The 19,757-nt window shown below is 35.4% G+C and overlaps 2 protein-coding genes across 2 annotated transcripts in view; one reads left to right on the forward strand and one right to left on the reverse strand.

Moving 5' to 3' along the window:
* The first annotated feature begins 1,072 nt into the window (after positions 1-1,072).
* On the forward strand, positions 1,073-2,465 carry LOC105151062 (protein PBDC1). Its single transcript, XM_011064545.2, has 4 exons — positions 1,073-1,348; positions 1,637-1,702; positions 1,818-1,877; positions 1,946-2,465. Exons 1-4 carry the CDS (start codon positions 1,328-1,330, stop codon positions 2,300-2,302), a joined length of 504 nt encoding a protein of 167 aa, XP_011062847.1. The 5' UTR covers positions 1,073-1,327; the 3' UTR covers positions 2,303-2,465.
* Positions 2,466-2,806: 341 nt separating this feature from the next.
* The window catches only part of mub (poly(rC)-binding protein mub), a 123,846-nt gene continuing 106,895 nt past the window's right edge, over positions 2,807-19,757 (reverse strand). Inside the window, exon 8 of the mRNA XM_011064541.2 lies at positions 2,807-18,269. Within this exon, the coding sequence (XP_011062843.1) occupies positions 18,185-18,269 (85 nt within the window). The 3' untranslated portion in view covers positions 2,807-18,184. The remainder of the gene's footprint in view (positions 18,270-19,757) is intronic.

Below are 19,757 nucleotides of genomic sequence, written 5' to 3' on the forward strand. Positions count from 1 at the left end.
ACACTAACCAGCGTAGTACAAAGCGGAGAGACTTTGATATGATGAAATTATTATTAAGATAGTAATCTTGAACGCGATGAAATAGTGCTGTTATAAATATATTAATGATTTTTTTATTGCGATATTATTAAGTTTTATATTCGCAAATTAATAATCAATAGTAAATACGATCTAATTGTTGTTAGTATTTTTTCTGCGTTTATCAATATCTCATTAGTTTAGAGAACTTTGTGTTATCGTATTTTCGACGTTTTCGTATAATCTCGCATTTCTAAAATTTGTTAATTATGCTCCTATATTATTGCTTTTATTATATTTTGAACAGCATTAATAATTGTATATTATATTGTAAATAATTATTATAATTGTAATATATCGAATTATATAAAGGATGATACAATAAAGAATAATATTTAAAAAATTATTGTAAATTTTATTAGCGAAATAGAATAAAATAATTATATACATAAAAATAAAAAATAAATTACAAATATACTTATCTGCAAAAATGCTGTTAAATTTATTAGTTTATTTTATGGATAAGTATATTTACAAAAAAAAAAGAGGACCGCCGATAAAATTGGCGGGGGTGGTGGAGGGCCTCTATAGATCGTTTTTGCTAAATTATAACAATATATGTTTAAAAGAGATTGAATTTATCAAAAGTCTTTATAATTGCTAGTAATTGTAGAAACTTTGATATATATTAGTAATTATGTTTGGTAAAAACGGGCTAAAAATTTGCATAAAGAAACATAACTTCGTAATTGTATAATTATATATATATTATAAGACAAAATTCACACATTAATTTGTTTGAATTTTCAATTTCGTTTATTAAAATTCAACTTTTATTTACATGCAAAATTAAAATTTTTTCGTTCAAAGATTAAACTATCTCTCCTATGATCTCCTATCGGCACGCTTCTGTCCTGAGGATTTAGTACAGAGACGAATCACATCTACTTTCGACTATACGATTTTATCGATAGTGTTAGAAAATGTATGTAGTCACGTAGTTCTCAAACTGGATATACTGGCGATAGTGTATGTATGGGCGATTTCGACCCGATATATACAAATAAATACTGGATACAGTCACGCGATGCTGCAAACTCTTTGAAACGTTTTTTAATTGGTCAGTTTGTAAAATTCTTTCTTCTAATTGGTCCATCAAATGCTTCAAAGCATTTGTAGCGAGACTTTGACTACAGCCACTGTCACGTTTGTTACAAGTGTGATGTTACTTTATCACGAATGATTTAGTATTCATACAGATATATAATTTTTTGAAAATCATCTTTGAAGCTGCGAATAATATATTATAATGGCGCAAATAGGGAACGTAGTAAGTAAATTATTGTCTACAGAAATGTAACCTAGATTATAATTTTATAACCTAAATGATTGTGTCTTATTTATGATATAATGCAAGTAATTTTAAAAATTATTGAATAACTGAATAATTATTTAAATTGTCCGCCTTGATTAAGATTTATTTTTTCATCTAATAAATAATTATTAATAATATCTGTATATTAGATGACTCCTCTTGTTTCATTTTTATTTTACTGTGTATGTGATACTTCCAAATTAATTCATGAAAAGCACTTATTTATGCAATAATATATTTAAGACGGCAGATCAATTAATGGCTGGTACCAGTGTATTGTCAAGACCTGCTGAAGAATTCGAAAATGACGTGAGTAAAATCGCATGTAAATTAATGAGCGAGTAATATTTATTATTGTATACTGTAAGAAAATTTTAAATCAATTTTACTTAAAGGAATGTTTTCCTTTTTTTCTACTTCTTAGCCATCTCTGGAAGCAATGTGGGCAATCAAAGCCATGGAACATGCAGAGGTTTATTTTAATGTAAGTTATACAATATTATACAATATATATGTAAGAATTATGAAATAAATAGAGATATTATGCTCCAGATTTTATGCTCGGTTGACCCGAAGCTTTTGAAACTCACACCTCATGATGAACAAATCTATAAGACTTTTAAAGATACGTTTCCTAATATGAAAGTGAATAAAGTGGATGAAGACGAGTTGAAATCTCCAGAGGGGAAGATAAAGTGGAGGTTCTTTTGTGAACAATTTAAGGACGTTGTGGAGGACTATAGTTTTGGTACACTATTGAGAGCAGATTGCACTGGAGATTATTCGGAGCAGAATAGCATACTAACAACCAGGATACAATTTTATGCTATAGAACTCGCAAGGAATAGAGAAGGTTTTAATGATAGTGTACGAGAAAAGTACAAATCGAATAGAACTATAAAAAAATAGATTTGATATTATAATTAGTTACATTAACATTACTGAAAATAAATTCAGATTATTTTTCTATTATTTTTTTAAATATAAGAGAATTGAGTAATGTAAGAGACAATTTTATAAGATATATACATATATATTATAATAAAAATTATATATAATAACGGATATTAAATTGATATTTAAATATATTTACCATCCTAAGAAATTTTTCTTTTTTAATTTTATGCAACATTGAAATAAAAAAAGCTATAATTTATTAAATGAATGAATATTATACTTAAGATTATAAAAGAAAAAGGGTAATAAAATTGGTAAGAAAGAAGAATGTAGGTAAGAAGAATGAATACACAAAATAAAGATACATAAGAATTATCAGACCACAAAGAATTTGATTATCAATGAAGCTCGCAGTATCTCTGTGAAGACTTCAATAAAAAATTAAAGGAAATATATAAAATTGCAAGATGTCTGTTAATTTAAAGGGTTGAGTAAAAGAATGTACGAGAGCAACCATTTCTAGAATATATTGCTATATACACACTTTAATAACCAAAAACAAACATTACAGCAATAATATTGTTATTAATGTAATATTATATGCAATAATAGAATCGTTTATCAATCGTAGTGAAAACACCGAAAACCTTGCTTCTTCTTTTACTGGAAAGAACAATGCGTACGGTTTGTCTTCTTTTTATTATTAATAATATTAATTCGCATAATGGCGCCCGATCGACCGCACCCGCATGTTGTCGTGGATGTTATAAAAAAATTAATAAACGTTACCTTGTTTGCCATACAGTAATCTAGGCGCAAATACGCTATTTTTCGAGAGCGCGGTCGACCCGCGAGCCGATCGTTCGTTATCGTAGAATAATAAATATGACAGTGTGATATCTAAAAAATCTGTCTTTTTATGCAACTTGCACATTCAAATACAAGTGTACTCGAAAAATTTACATTGTTTTATTGCCCTTACGAACGTTAAGGAGAATAGCAAGTAGCTGCCAAATTGTCATATGGAGAATATATTTTAGAAATAGGATAATACACTCTTTTCGAGCTTTGCATTTTAGTGACAAAGGTACAAAGGAAGAAATAACTTTCAAAACCCATTCGTCTGATATGTGATAATCATCGACTGGAAATTGTTCATTTCAAATTATGGATCATTTAACGATTTGACAATTACGGATTCTCCTCGAATCGAGCGGCTTTTTTTCCAATTTCGCTTTTGCTCATTCTCTCTCTCTCTCTCTCTCTCTCTCTTTCAAATTCTTGCTTTTTTCTCACGTTCACTCTGTATTTCCGACCGCTAAAAAATATTTGATATAAGATCGTACAAGAATCACAAAATAGAGCTTTGAATAAAATCTGCTTTAGATGAGCGTCTTTCGTCTGAGTGTAATAATAAATAAATTAATTAAACAAGTAATCTAGTATTTATATATGTCGAAGATGTGGAATATTTTTACATACCGTAAGAGAGATTTATTATCTCTCTTTTCTTCCCCCCCTCCCAGAAAAGTTAATTCAAAAGTATTTAAAAGATATCACATTTATATATTTCTCTCTCTCTCTCTCTCTCTCTCTCTCTCTCTCTCTCTTTCTGTGCATTTTGGTTTATTGTATCTCTATTGAATGGCGCGACCAGAAAATAGAGCTTGCCGAATCTCACGTTTATTTTTTAGCAATTTGCATCGCCCATGCATAATGCATAAATTACAAGATTCGTATATAGACATCGACCCTCAAATAATGCGGCAGAATCTTAATGATCATTTTCCACTTGACTCTGCTTATTAATTTCTCTCGTATTGTTCGAGGGCGACTGATTCCAGGGTGCTTGAAAAAGAAGCGTAAAATAAGACTAAAATATACAATAACAGTGAGTTTAAATTCATGAACTCTATTAAAGTTTAAAAATCTTGTATATATAATATTGTTATTAATTAAACACTAATTGTTTAATTGATTTAAACACTAATTGTTGCCGAACTTTATCCTAACATTTTGCACAGATTTTTGATTGCCACATACAATAAATAAAATTCATAATTGGACAATCGTATTTAATGTCAGTTGTGATATGCAAATATGGATATAATCAACATTTTTTGATAGTTACAGGAAGATTAAAAAATTATAGATTTTTTTTTACTTTTTTTTACGTGCATGTGCTACTTTTATGTATAAATAAATTCAATTTTTGATGGTCCCTCAAAGTCTTATCAGTTTTATTTAAAGTGCTATTTTTACAAAATTCTGATTATGTTTTGTGCATCTTTACGCTCTTTTTTCAAACACCTTAGAGTAGATGTGAATTACAATATGTCTCTCGTTCTCAGCAAATAATTCATACATAATAAAAAATGACATAAGAGGACAATGTCATCGTTCACTGAAATAATAAGTGGAGAATGGCAAAATTATTTGATCCTGTACAGAAGTCACGATCATGTATAAGAAATTTGTTTGAATATTGATGAAAAATACGTTTGAATACCTAGAACACGATCATGATGACGGAGAACGATCGTCGAATAAAAACAAAGGAAATTGATTATTGTAACTATATAATCCTTAACAATGACGATGATAGCGTACTCTTCCTGACGTCTTTCTCCAATCGCGTATTATACATTTCATGAAATTTCAGGCGCGCGCGCTACATTCTTTAAATCTACGCTCCTCTACGAAGAGTCTCACTGAGAGAAAATCGATTACACTATCGATTGCACTTTCGATTGCGCATATAGATCAAACTGCGATATTAAAAAAGAAAGGTGCATGCATATTGCATTAAGGCAAATTGCTATTTCCTACGAATTAATCGGTTATTGATCCGCGTCTACATTTTTGCATTGACGACATATTTCTGACAGGTGAATTTATTAAAATGGATTATACTTTCATTTTGCAGCAATAATCTTTATTTCTTTTTTTTTTTTTACAAAAACACTACTTGGCACAGCTAATAGTTTATATATTAAATATTTTGCATATACGAGAACAATCGACATTAATAACGAGCACGATTGTCACTCTTCTACAGCAGAATGCTCTCACATCCGAACTAATTGCAGGAAATTATCGTTATCTTAATTAATTAAGGCAACTTCAGCGTAATTAAAACTTCTTTTCTCTCAGTGCGTGTAACCGAGCGCCGAAAGTGACAACGATGCAACAGTGTGTGGAAGTAATAATAAGCCGTCAAGTGTAGGTAAGCTCTACTTTACAACAATTGTGTGTGATCGTAAGAAACTGAGAAACCTAGAAACACAAAGCGAAACACTCACGCAGTCAACGATCTCTTTTTTTCGAAAGAACTCGTCTCTCTCTCTCTTTTTCTTTTTTTATTCGCCTTTACTTCTCGTTCCGCGCGCGTGATCGATAATCAATCCAACAACAACAACAGGGCATGTCGTATTTATGCGACCTATGGAGAGGTGTGATACAATAGCAGTATTAATAATAATAAGAATCATTATAGTTATAGATCGTAGTAGTAAGTATTAGTGTTAGTAGTGTGTGATAACTGACAATACAAATATATCTTCTAAACCTAGGATGCACCGGGAGGAAGTTGGGGAGATTCGGAGTGAGGTGGAAGGGAGGACGAGATGATGAGGAGGTAGTCCCGGGTTGAGAAACACGAGGATAAGGGTCGAGGGATCCGAAAGCTAGTTTCCCAGAATCCTCGGGCTATACTCTAGAGGCGTAGTGCCCCGATCAACGATGTTTTTTTTTTCTCTTTTTTTCTAACACTGTGCAAGTTTTTCCGACTTTGATCTGCGGGAGGATCGGGATGAGAACTCTGGAGTTTTTTTTTTTTTTCTTTTATCAGAAAGGTTCCTGGCATTTAAACTAAACTTTGATATGTAGGTAGACGTTGGGCGAGGGTCACCTATGTGTTCTTCCCGAATCTATTTGCGTTAACCCAAGATTTTTTCTGCGCACGAGTAACATTAAACGCGGCTGTCAGAATCCAGAATGCCTGTTTACGTTTATGAAAGTACCTACGCCAGTGGTCGATGCCATTCAGGACTTGCGTTGCAACAATGATGTATTTATTCTTAATTAAGTAATCCTTATCACGTGGTCCTTTCTATATCGTAGCCTTATTTGTAAAATAGGCAGGGAGAGAAAGTAATATATATCGTTTATCCTTAACCAACATTGTTACAACTAGTCTATAGACAGCTCTGCGTAGATCATCTTTCTCACCGTGATTGATTCCTACACAGTACAGCATCTACCAAGGGATGTTCTAAAGACGTCCAAAGGACATCCCTTGGATAAAGTGCACTATGTAGGAACTTTAATCTTTTTTTCTTTTTCTTTTTTTTTTTTTTATTATCAAATACGGAGAAACAGCCACATTTATCGTTAAACGTGCCACGGGTCTCGCAGGCTCCCACACTACTAATAATAGTGTTTTTCTGCAACATATGTCAATACTTTACTGACGTCGGTATTTTGCAACGATTTGAACGATGTGACGCTTCGCAAACAACGAGTCGAAGATATGTAACGCCGACTACAAGAGATATAGCTTCCTCACCCCGCACACGCACACACACCCTCTCATTCTCCGTTTCCCTTTCTCTTTCTCCCTTTCTCTCTCGCTCGCTCGCTCCCATGCGATCCTTAAACACGCCAGCCGAGACAAATCACCTGTCAACGCTCGCAAGCCCTGTATACGTAATGACACGACGAATGCAGCTATATAAAGTATAAGTATCTCTTATATATTTATATATATATACTTACAGTGTAATTGTATGTTGTATACAAGTATGTATATATACGCATACGTATACGTATGTTACGTATCGCCGGCCTACAGCAGGTGTTTCATTTCGTCTCTCATTCTCATGGTAATACGATCATCACGAAAATGTTCCTCCTCTTCTAGCCTCCATTCACACCTCTCTCACATTCTCTCTTTCTCTCTCTCTCTCTCACCTTTCTCTCTCACGTCATGCTCAAAGTGTGTTCTCCGTGTGAACGTGTTGGTTGTTAAGTGTGTCTTCATTATGTGTTTGCTTTTTACATAAAATATTGCGTACCAGACGATTTTACAAAACTTTACCCTGGAATAATGTACTTTACGCTGTGCGAGGCGACCGATCGCGAGGAAACTATCGCGGAATACATTTTCGTAAACCACCCTCTCTCTGTTCTACGCGGCTCCGAAATCTCTTCGCGATCGGTACTTTCAATGTGTCCCTCCTCTGCGCGCGATTTCACCTCGTAATATCATTAATTTTATTCTACGATCTCGCGAATGCAGCGCGTCCCCTCGCTCAACCCTTTCAACAGCCACATTACGTTAATAATTTCTATTGGTCGTACCGTGTATTGTCACACATTAGATTTTGAAAGTAACAATTACAAATGCGTTAAGAGCAGATATGTAAAATGTCGCATTTTATATAATTAATAAATAGAATTTACGAAAGACATCCGAGACACTCATCGTCCGATTAAGGATGTTGAAAGGATCAAGAGGTCCGCAGAACTCGAGTATGAGATCACAGCTTGCGCTCTCTGTGCGCAACACACGTCCTCGGGGCGACATGCGTTACAAAGGGCGACGATCTCTACGCATTGAAAGACGCAAATCGTACACGCGACATTTTGCACCTCACATTATCTTTTTTTTTTTTTGTAAAAAATTTTATCCTCTCTCTCTCTTTTTTTCCGTTACATCGCACTACTACACCTCGTTTTGTTTATCCCTTTCTTTCGCGTTAAAAATTTAAAATACTCGTATTATACGTAAGTATTTATGACCCTGTTTTCGTAAAGGCTTTCTAACGTAAATCGATTTTCCTGGCCGAGGAAGATAAAGGAAATAGGATTCTAAGATAGAGGAAGGGACAAAGAGGAGTCGAGAAGACGCGACTGCTGGGAAGAGAATAGAGGGTACGCTTTAATACGAATTACCTCTATCGTTACGTATTATTCTTTTTGTTATTTTTTTTTTTCTTTGACGCTTCTCGACGGCAAACAGAAAGCTAACAGAAGAGAATAAGTAAGTAGAAATATGTGGAGACTTCGACGATAGATCAAGTCGCAACAATCCGCAATAGTGTGTCGCACCATATTTTTCTAATAGAGAAAAATCTCTGTGTAAGCGATTTTTCTTCATGCGACCATAATATAGAAACCGCTATCATCAAAATTGGCGCGCACATTTTCGCTTCCCGTTTAATATTTCAGCATACCATTTTAGCATTCTCGAAGATATAGTTTTGAAAGTTTTCTACTGTCAAATCGTGATACACGCATATTCTACGAAAATACAATATCTTATGACGAACACTTTTTCTCATTAAAGAAGGGGATATCTAATTTATTGTTCTCATCGATAATTGATATGACTTACGTTTTTCTTAAAAAGGAACACACTCACAATAAGTTATAAGATCATTTTGTCTTTAAGATCAGACTTTTTTTTTGTCTTGATAACAATCTATTGCAGATTGAACAACAGATTGTTGCAAGTTTAATCGATCAATTGTTAAAGAGAAAAAAAGAGGAAGAAGAAGAAAAACACACGGTAGGAGGTAATTACGCTAACGAGAGGAGAGCGAAATGACTCTGTTGAATCTCTACGAGACAACGCGAGTCTTTCTTTTCAATGTATCGCAAGTGCAGAAACTGAGAGCTTCACATGCAAAATTGTAATATCGTATTTTTTTATAATTTCAGCATCCTGCCGTATCGGGCAAGGCGCAACTTTTAATTTACATACATTTGAGTTGTCAAGAAAATGTAATTCACTTGTTATTCCCGTCCTGACGTTTCGATTCGACGAGATTGCTATTTTTTTTTTTTTTTTTACGATTTTGCGGCGATCCAGTATTCTTAAGATGTAATTAGAGTTGAAAAATCAAAACCATTCTAAAATTCCAAACAATCTATATTTAATAGTAATTATATATTTTATATTAATAATTTGTATTATATTTTTTTTACAAGATTTACAAATTGAGAATAAATTGGAAGAATAGAAGAATAGCGAGAAGAATTATCTTATCTAACGATATTTATACTTCACATTAGGAATTCAGTCATTGCAATTTTCTAAGATATTGGTAATAAAAAACAGATCAAGTTATAAAAATATCACTAATACTTCATGATTGTCTAAGACGTACTCAATTGTTTCATCGCGATCATTTTCTACATAAAAATTTCCTATAACTTAAAATATTGTAACAAAATATGCCCGCAGCTAATACTTCTCGTATAATTCGTGTAAACCTAAGATTTAATTAAGAGAACGTATAAAACAACGTTAAAAAAAGAATTCGAGCAAACGAGCGTATCTCGTCGATATTCATGGAGTCGTCAGGTGGGGATTCGCTACCCGAAACAGTAGTGATTAATAACAGCGATTTGGCACACGTGTTATACTGTTCGCAATTTATGTTAGCTTGGCACAAAATTGAGCCGCTCGGCGATGAGTTTTCACAATTCGATTTTTGGCACCTAAATCGCACCAAGTGCTGATCTTTTTGGCTCCTTTTTGGTCGACAGCCTTCTTCTTTATTACGTCGACTATCTATACGTGCGCTCGATTTTTAATTCGTCTTAACTTATTCAGGGAAAAATCGCGATGTCAGGACCGATTAGACGACAGACTTATATATTTAAGAAGCATCAATTAGCTTCACATACAAAGATTTCCTGATTATCGTAGAACACTGATTATCATAAGTGGCAATCGCATATCCTAATTTTACTTTCAAGCAGCAAATAGCAATTGACTATTTAAAGGTCGAAAAAAATTAGGAATCACTTATCTTTTAGGTGTTCCTACTCTTAGAATAAAATGTCATCACATCAATATATAGCACAGTGCTGCAATCACAGCGTCGCTTCTTCCGTATTTTCGTCATATATTTTATGTCAATTACTATTATTAGCGTTTGTCCTCAAGATTCCTCTCTCCGATATAGCGCATAGATGATACATTACAATTTCAAAAAGCTGCAGCATATTTTAACATTACAATAAACCGTCAGAATAATCTGTCTGTCGTCTGATTCGCCCTCTAATCGCGCGACAATACGGCGTGAAGAGGTATCGCGAACAATCGTTCAATCGCACTAATTTTTCCTTTCGCGAGGAAGAAAGGCTTTGCCCTTTAAATTCCACGCCCCGACGAAGAAAGGGCGCGATTCAATATTCTATAAAAATTAAGTTTATTTCTTAGCTGATTGCCTTGCGTTACGGTAATGTTAGGTCCCTGGCGAGAATTGCCGCGGATGTTCGTTCCTGAAGCACCGCAAAGTGGCTCTCCGCAAAGATCGGAGAAGCTCGATTAGATATACGATTAGATTATACGAGCGTTGCATTTCACTCCTTCCGAGCTACCGATGGCTCCCGTAACGTCACATTTCCGTAGACACGAGCCGTTTGTTCCGAAAAAAACCGACGTACAAGACATACCATGAAAATCTTGTAAAAGTAGATATCTTCCACTCCGATTTGTACTTGTACCTAACTCGAACTCGGTATCTCTTACAAAACATCTAGCAAAACACACGGCCCGTACACGCAATTGCAATCGCGACAATCCTCGGTAGGACCCACGCAATAAGGATAAGGCCCCTGCACTAACAGATTGCTCTACGCCACAACGATATGATCGCAATGAATGCTGACATTTGCTATCTCTCTCTTACGCCCGTTTCACTTTTCCATTTTTCCTTCCCCGCTATCATGTCCGAAGGACGAGTCGGGTTTCCCTGTGCCCGCTTTCTCTCTCTCTTTCTCTGCGATTTTGCTGCTGATTCTCTTCTAACTCTTGTATGCACCTTAATGTAATGAGGGGGAAGGAGCGTACGTACCCGGGACTTTTCAACGATCGCGTTAGTCTTTCCTTTCTTCCTTCCTCTCGCAAAAATTCCATACGAGCGAAAATAACCGCGTCCTCGTTGAAACATTGGTCAGCGTCAGTTGCTCCGAAGTTAGGTCTAACCGTTGTATAAACGCAAGCTTTCTTACATATAAATGACTTTTAGCCAACAGCACAGATAGCTCTGACTAACTAACAGTTTAGATATTTCTCGTTTCTGCCGAGAACACATCCCTATCTATAATACAGAAAGCATTATATCGTTAACTGCGGTTAGTGCTAACTATTGTTGGTGCAACAGATCTTGGGGAGGGGGGAGGGGAGAGGGGGAAATATAATCTTCTAACGTGTCCTAATCCTCGTTGATCGTTCTTAGATTACTCCTGCGATAGATACGTGTTTCTTTCTTTCCGATATTTTTTTTTCTTTTTTTCGAACACGCGATAGACGATATCTTAACGATCACTAGAAGCTACAGAGAGTCGATTGAATCGAAGTGCCTATAATAGGTGCCCCGAAATATACAATTAATCGATTTCTGAATGACGATACACGCCGGATAAATACAGCTAGGCTAGGTTATCGGAGCAAAAGAGATATTAATTATTCGTATCCTAGTCATATGTGTCTTGGATATGCTTCTGGAATACGTCAGTGCGACAAAAGGACATCTTCAGATAATAGGTAGACTGAAAGCGGTAACGAGAAAACCATCAGCTACAACAAATTGCCTTAATTGGTCGCTTACGTACGCAGATTAAGGAAACTTCGTACTTTCTTAAAAGTATCCGAAAGTTCGCTTCCAAATTTCTTAGAAATTTGTTTCTTTCATAAAAATTTGTAATAATTTTCGATAACATTCAAGCCGATAATTATTGTACACGTATCGAGTAAAATCTTTATAAAATAAGGCGAAGCTAATATTAAAATTTCAATTAGTTAGCGAATAAACAACTTGAAATTTTATCCAAATCACAATTAGTGGCGGACAAACAATTTGAAATTTTATCAAAATTAATCCTAGGCTCTTCTCGTCTGCGTTGTTCCTTGGCTCCCAAGTGATTTTCAATCAAATATCTTCGAGTCGCGTCGTCCTTTAATTACTTATGATAATGCCAAGTGAACCAATTTGAAGAGTGAATGGGATTTTCAATTAAAACAATGCTTCCCGATTGATTTCAATCTTTTCTAATAAATAGAAAATTAGTTATTTCTGACTTCACATAATTCTCTGAAACAGTTTTCAGTTTCATCGAATCTCCAAAGTTCTAAAAAGTTTTCAGTTTTTATCTCATTCAACCTTTAATCCCATTCACTCGTCATTATTGCTTCATAATTATTAGTACAATTAATAAATCACGCGTCCGTATTAAGAACTGCTTTTTAATTTTTATACCGTGTCGTATACGTTCCTTAAGAAGAATATCACTAATTATTGCTCTTGACACTTAGCCTGTACCATAGTAAACTATTAAAATCGTTTTTTGATATTATAGATAACTTATGATGTTCATAGAAATGTAAAATTTTTCAGAAACTATATTTAGATTATTCCAACACAAGTATCTACTTTGAAGTTTAGAAAATTACAACATTTATAATAAGCAATAATAAAGATAAAATACAATACAAAATGTTCCGATTTTTTTCTCTACTTTCATAAACACGCATTTTACGAACGTCATACGCAGAGGCTTTTAAAAACAAATAAACATAATTTTCCATTATTATTTACGTTTGTTAAGAGTCGTAGTTCATAGCAATATAAAAGTTCCGAAATTATCATTAAAGGGGAAAGTATACGTCACGTTGCTTCGTAAAAACGCATTCGAAACCTAACGGAAGGTAGTCTAAGCGTGTAGCTGGTGGTCATCATTTTACTATTATGTTCTTTTGTGCGCGAATAAGAAACGTGGTTCTTCCCCCTCGACGCACTTGGAAAGGTCACTAAGCGTGAAGGTTTCTTCATCTCTCTTGTCCACTTCAAATGTTCATTTTAAAACGATACTTCTGTGCAGTTCTGCATTCCTGACCCTTCCAGTACCCAAGTGGTATATTATCAGCTTATTATCTTTTTAACAGTGACGTTCCGTATGTGAATATTAAATACACAAGATCTTTAACCTATGTAGGATTGATACAAGTTTACAAATATAAAATATCCTCCCAAGTTCTAAAATTGGCTAAAATGGAATAAAAAAGATAGATCAAATTTTTACATCTGATTTGGTACTGAAAGGATTTATCAAGAGACACAGAGTTCGAGTGGGAAGAGATCATAATTTATCTTTACGTAAACGCGCTTGTCTTCCGCTTTTTCCGTTTAACGGTTTAATTTTCTTTCTCTTCAATCTAATTTAATTATCAGAGAATGATTTATAAGGATCTCCACACTTCCTAGCGTTTGGATAATACCTCTGCTGACGATTCGAGAGGGTTATACGCACGCGCGCACGTACATACTTCAGTCGCTTATAAAGTGGGTCCTAAAAACCTCCCCTATCCTCTTGTCGCGTCTTTCTCTCTTTCTCTCCTCTCTTTGTCTCTCTTTCGCGCTCGTAAACAATCATATGTACACTCACATGCACTCTTTCTTCCTTTTCCCATCTCTTTCTCTATCATATATCAATAAGTACACCTTCATTTTTTACTCTCTCTTTCTCTCTCTCTCTCTCTCTCTCCCTCTCTCTCTCTCTCTCCGCGAAGTGCCTTAAAAATTGATCCTTAACTACTTACTAATATAATCGATTCTAATCACAGCAATTATTTATTGTTGATATACACAATCATACAGCGTCTCTCACTAATTGTTATTTTCATCTTTTTTTATCGACTTTTTTTTATCGACTTAGCAGAGACAACTTGTCGCTCGATGCTGTTGCTCGTCTCATGTTTTACCATTTTTTTTCTCTTACATAATTACTACTGTACGCCATCATTGTCTATCTATCGGTGGAGAATGGGGGAGCAAGGGCGTTAGCGAGGGTGAAGAGGAGATGTGAGAGGAGTGCCTTGTTGCCGCGATGAGAAAAGAGAGAAATACTTTTACTTTTTTTTTCTTCTTCAAAGTGTATAATAACAAAAATGATTTTCCATAATGTATGTATATAAATAATTATAAATAACAAGATTAAATTTTTCAAACCTAATTTTTAAATGTCACCAACAGACTCTCGCGGTTGATCGTACCAATTACTAATCTAAAGTTCATCTGACGAATTAAAAAGAAAAACGCATTGGATTCTGTACGGAATCGATTTTTCTCTCGTATACAGATTGCGTCGTAAAAGATGGTCAAATAAGTGCGTCTTTTGACGTTAACTTATTGAAAATCTAATTGGAGCTTTAACTGCAATTTTTTCAGAGTCTTTCCAGCAGTTAAATTTTGATAAAACAAATTTCTAGTGCAAATAAATTGCAAGGTAAATCAGTTACTCATTAAATTCAAAATAAGCTTTACATTAACAAAGATTTATATGTTAACATATAATTAAATGAATCCATAAAAAATTATATAACGTATTCAATTAAAATTTTTCTTAAGAAAAGAAAAATCTCTTTATCTCTAAACTCGTTATATTACTCGTTATATTATGAGTCCCATATTTAACGACACAACTAAATTTGGGCAAATTTTCTCGTGTTTCACACGAAGGAGCCATTCGCAACTTATTCATTCGGTAAACGAAATGATGAAGCGCGTGTTGCGATCAAAATGAGAAGATACGTTGATGTAATAAATAAGATGAAATCGCAGATGTCGATGCGAGATGCTGATATCACTTCCTAAAAATTCATCATATAAACAAGGATATGCTCCGAGATTAATAAATATGTACAACGTAAAAACATATTTACAATACGCATCGAAAAGAAGCGAGCACCGCAAAATATTTTCAATTAAAACAAACAAAAAGACAAAAAAAAATATATCACAAAACTGACTCCACAATATTATTCAGTTATACACAAACATAAATTAGGATCGATACAATTATCATTATTTTTTTTTTTTTTGGAAGGATTAATTTACATATATTAAAATTAAGAGCAGTTTTCTATGCGAGTACAAATCGGTTAAGATATATAAAAGTAATACGTACGCGCGAAGACCACCGATTATTAATTGAGCTGACATCGGAAGCACAGACTAACATTCTCTAGCAAAATGTTTTTTTCTTTTTTTTTCCCAAATTTTAATTTATGTTTGGCACATAATGGAAGTTATCGGTACAGGATACATCGTAAGGTGTAAATCGTCCGCGCCACAGCCAATTACATTGGCGTTAACTTGATCTTACAACAGAATTCAGAAACTAGTTATACAACTATTATATACTTCAGCAATTCTTAAACCTCATAATTCCTTTAATTTAACTCGTCTTTTAATATAAATCGAGACGAAACTAGACGCAATATAAATATCCAACAAGTCTCAAAACATGATTATTTCGCAATTTGTGTACAGACTAGTCATAAATAAAATTTACTAAAATAAAACAATCTCAAAAGGGCGTTGCACAATTGTTGCGCGCGCGCGCATTTTTCTTCGAAATAAAGTAACAATTTTATTAAATATCGATATCGTAACGACTAAAATAACGCGCGAATTAAGAGTCGATAAAGATAGTAATGAAGAAATGTACATACAAAAAACTATATTCAAAATTGATAAATAGATATCGTCATTGTGGAGCGGTCCTTACGATTCGCGAACCAAACCGCAAGTGTGGGACCAAATTCCAATGTGGGGAGGAGGGTTGAAATCGTCAATGGGAGGCTTTAAGTGGTTGATGAAGAAAGGAAAGGACGCCTCGAGTCTGGTCGAGTCTGGGCTTGAGCTCGCACCTTTTCATCGCTATTTATCTCTTCTCTAATTATCTTTATCGCGTATAATAAATATATATATTATGTGTATATATATATAATATATATCATTATTTATATATATTCCACGTAATAATTTCATTTGTTCCTTCAACAGAAGCGCGCCCTCGGCATCGTTCCCCAGCGACGACAACGTCGGCCGTATTCGACCCTCGATTTACAAGATTTACCGCGAAGAGGCGTCGAAGGCGTCCAGGGCGCGTCTCACGTCGAGGACGATGCCGAGGGTGCACTAAGACGCGCAACCCTCTCGTTCCTTCGGCGCTTCCGAGGGCCGCCGAACGATCGACGGGTGCGAACGCGTCCGCGGTCGTTTTTTTTTCTTTTTTTCCATTTTTTCTCTTCTTACTTTCCCCCCCCCCTTTAGAAAAAAAGAAAAGCTTTTACCGACAATTTTGGAATCCAAGATTCACATGCAAAAGCTACGCAACTACGTAAATTTTTTTCACCGCGCGCGATTAATTATTTTACTTTCCCTCAACGTTCCCGCACGACAGTTAATCGCGATGACATCACTCGTGATCTTGGTTATTTCTGGCCGTTGACCGTGATTTTTGACCTCACGGCCACGAAAATTGACCGCGGATGCACTGATGGGATCACGCGAGACTAAATGATTGAGGATCGACGGAGCACGAAAGATCACGCGATCGAAATCGGTGAGTGAGACGTGGTGGATCACGTTCGATTACGTGGTCGAGAAAGATATGTGGGGGCAGGAGGGACCACGTAATCGAGACACTCGACACATGTCCCGGTCTTCGATTGATGGTGCCGATCACGTGCTATCGTGTGATATTGAGATCGACATATTATATACGAGATTCAATTTTAGATCGTTCAAGTTATCCAAATGACGAGTAACTTGGAACGCGCGCCTCGAAACGTCAAAGAGTTCGAAGCAGACTCAAAATATTTCTATTCTAAGAAATTCTCAAATATATGAGTAACTTTTATTAACTCATTCCATCGAGAATGCAAGTTAAATACAAAGCAATTAAAATTTTCTTCTCTCATTACAATTTAAGATGCCTCTAAATATCATGCGTTTAAATATAATTTAAAAATGACTGTAAAAAAAATGAAAATATAAATTTAATTCCTATTAAAGATATATTATTTTATTTTTTCGATCGTATCACAAGTAAAAGGGAATGCAGTATAATTTGCAATCTCTATAAAATTTTGTCAAAAAGTCGAAAGTGGAGTATTCGCTTTGAGCTCTTCGACTATCGATTTGTCTGAACAACGGTCTCGTGATACCAGCTGCACTTCCGTTGTCGCTTTTCTTCCGGATGAAGTAACTAAGTTCGCGAACCGATCGCGAAAACCGTCGGCGCGACGGTGTGTCCGCAATAGAAAAAACGCTAACAATCGGCCTAATATTTATTTAGCATCATCGTTCGTAGTAATATAATTAATAATAATAATTCTCTCGTATTTCTCTCCCGTCTTGCGTCATCATTTTTTTTTTCGTTTAAATATAAAAATGAAAACTAACATATCTTTGGCTTGTTCCCTTTACCAATCGGCAACAGCTCGCGGCTGCGGCGTGCATCATTATTTTTTGTTCTTTTGTTTAAATAACTTTTTGTACAGTTTTGTACACTCAAGTGTGTCTGTGTACGCGCGTGCGTATCTTCATCATTTTTCCATGTACGTTTAACTCTCGCTTCATTGTGTCACGTGTATGTGTATGTATATTATATATATACATATATATATATATATGTGTGTATATATATGTGTACGCGTTTTTTTTTTACGTATATCTGTAGTATTAGAATATGTTCGATTTTAACGTACACGGTTATTTAAAGCGCGCACAAGTAGACTCCTTTCTGAATACGTGCGAGTGTCCTACGTGAGTACGTATTATGTGTGTCTCTTTTTCTCTCACTCTCTTTCTCTCTTTCTCTCCCTCCCTCTCTCACTCTCTCTCTCTCTCGCTCTCTTTCTCTCTGTCTCTTTCTCACTGTCGTGTGTCTTGTTTCTTTTTGCAAGTGTATCGATTTGCAAGCTGAACACAGTGTGTGGCCCAGCCCCATATGCCACTGACAGCTTCGCGCGCTTCCGCGATGCTTCCGCGTCCTTTCGACGACGACAACGACCACGACGGCTCTCCACATTTAGTGGATGGGCGATTTCACAATGTGGTCCGGTGGGATGAAGTGATACGCGGGCATAGGCACCCCCGACGTCTCCATCGATATCCTGAAACACAATCGGTCGCGTCGTGAGAAGCAGTAACATTCATTTCTACCGGTTGTGTTCACTCCAACAAGTATGAGATGAGAGTTCTCTACAAGGGCAGAAGTACAGATTCTTGTAAAACGACATGGAACGTAAGAAAATCAATTAATGGCTGCGTTCATCAGAAAAAGCAGCTTTGCAACTGTCGTAAGATTCTTTAATATGATTGATTTGTACGTTCAAAGAAGTGAGACAAGATCCAATCATATTAAAGAATTTTACAACAGTTCCAAAGTTGGTTTTTTTCTACTGAACAGAGCTAATGTCTTTTATTTTATGCAAGGAAGAAAATGAAGGACTTTAATTGGTTCATTTTCTCATGCGTTATGTAAAACTTGGTACTCTCTTCTAACAGCTACAAAAGATTGGTCCACTTAGTGGATTATATGTTCCTGAGAATTTTCAATCATCTTCCAGGACTCTCTTCTCATACTCGTACGAGAGAACCGAGATAAAATCCCGACACATTTTCAACATCGGAGGAAAAGACTAACGAGGCTGACCGGCCGAATCTTTTCGTCCGAATAAAGATGCTGCAGCATGCGACGCGGAAGTAGAACACAACACGAATCTAGTGACTCTCCGTGAGCCGTATTCCGACGTAGTATATGTGCAAAGCCCGGCGTAATGTATAAAATCTCTTAATTTGCATGCCCGGTCTATAAATTTTGTACGAACCATCATCGGCAGAGTGATATCGCAGGCGTTCAACATTTTGTGTCGAACCTGCAAAACAAAGCTTACTACGTCTGCTAAGAATGCAGAGCAACAACGTTACCGCGCGACTCCGGAGGTCTACAAAAATTTTTATCACGTGATATATATACGTACTTTTCTCGAGGATTTCTCGCGAACCCGGAAGGATTCGGACTGGTTGGTCGTACATATTTGGTATTAAAAAAAAAAAAGATTGCGCAACGATTGAATTGGAAAAAAAAATGAGAACTGAGAACGCAGTAAATGAGAACTTCGCAGCCAACAGGATAAATCGATTAACAGGACTACGAAGGAATGGATGGTGCTTACCAAAAACGGGCAGGAGCCTGGGTCAAGTTGGTTGGATGGATACATCTTCTCTTTCTCTCTCTCTCTCTCTTTCTCTCCCTTTATCTATATATCTCTCTCTTTCTCTCTCTCTCTCTCTCTGTACGAGTTTCTCTCCGATCTTGGTTACGCTTAACACTTACATGTACGTGGTGAGACATAGTATATATATATATATATACATATATATATATGTATTTCAATGGACCGTATTCTTAGCGCACATTGAGCGTCAAAAAGTAGCCAGTTCTGATCCAAATCCTACGTTTGCCATGATTAACATAACTATTGCACGAAAGACGAATATATCGGGCGCTGAATGTACCAGAATACGGTCAAATTATGTACAATCTGTTCGACAGTAAAAAGTGCAAAAAATGCTCGCGTTAATCAAAATCGTGAAAA

Source organism: Acromyrmex echinatior, chromosome 9 (genome assembly GCF_024713525.1).
Source record: "Acromyrmex echinatior isolate Ae372 chromosome 9, ASM2471352v2, whole genome shotgun sequence".
NCBI lineage: Eukaryota > Metazoa > Arthropoda > Insecta > Hymenoptera > Formicidae > Acromyrmex > Acromyrmex echinatior.

Bases quoted from the DNA above. Each gene is read 5' to 3' on its own strand.
- LOC105151062 (XM_011064545.2), top strand. From the start codon at position 1,328: ATGGCGCAAATAGGGAACGTA. The intron at 1,349-1,636 runs GTAAGTAAATTA...AATATATTTAAG, and splicing joins TGGCGCAAATAGGGAACGTA to ACGGCAGATCAATTAATGGC. The intron at 1,878-1,945 runs GTAAGTTATACA...ATTATGCTCCAG, and splicing joins ATGCAGAGGTTTATTTTAAT to ATTTTATGCTCGGTTGACCC.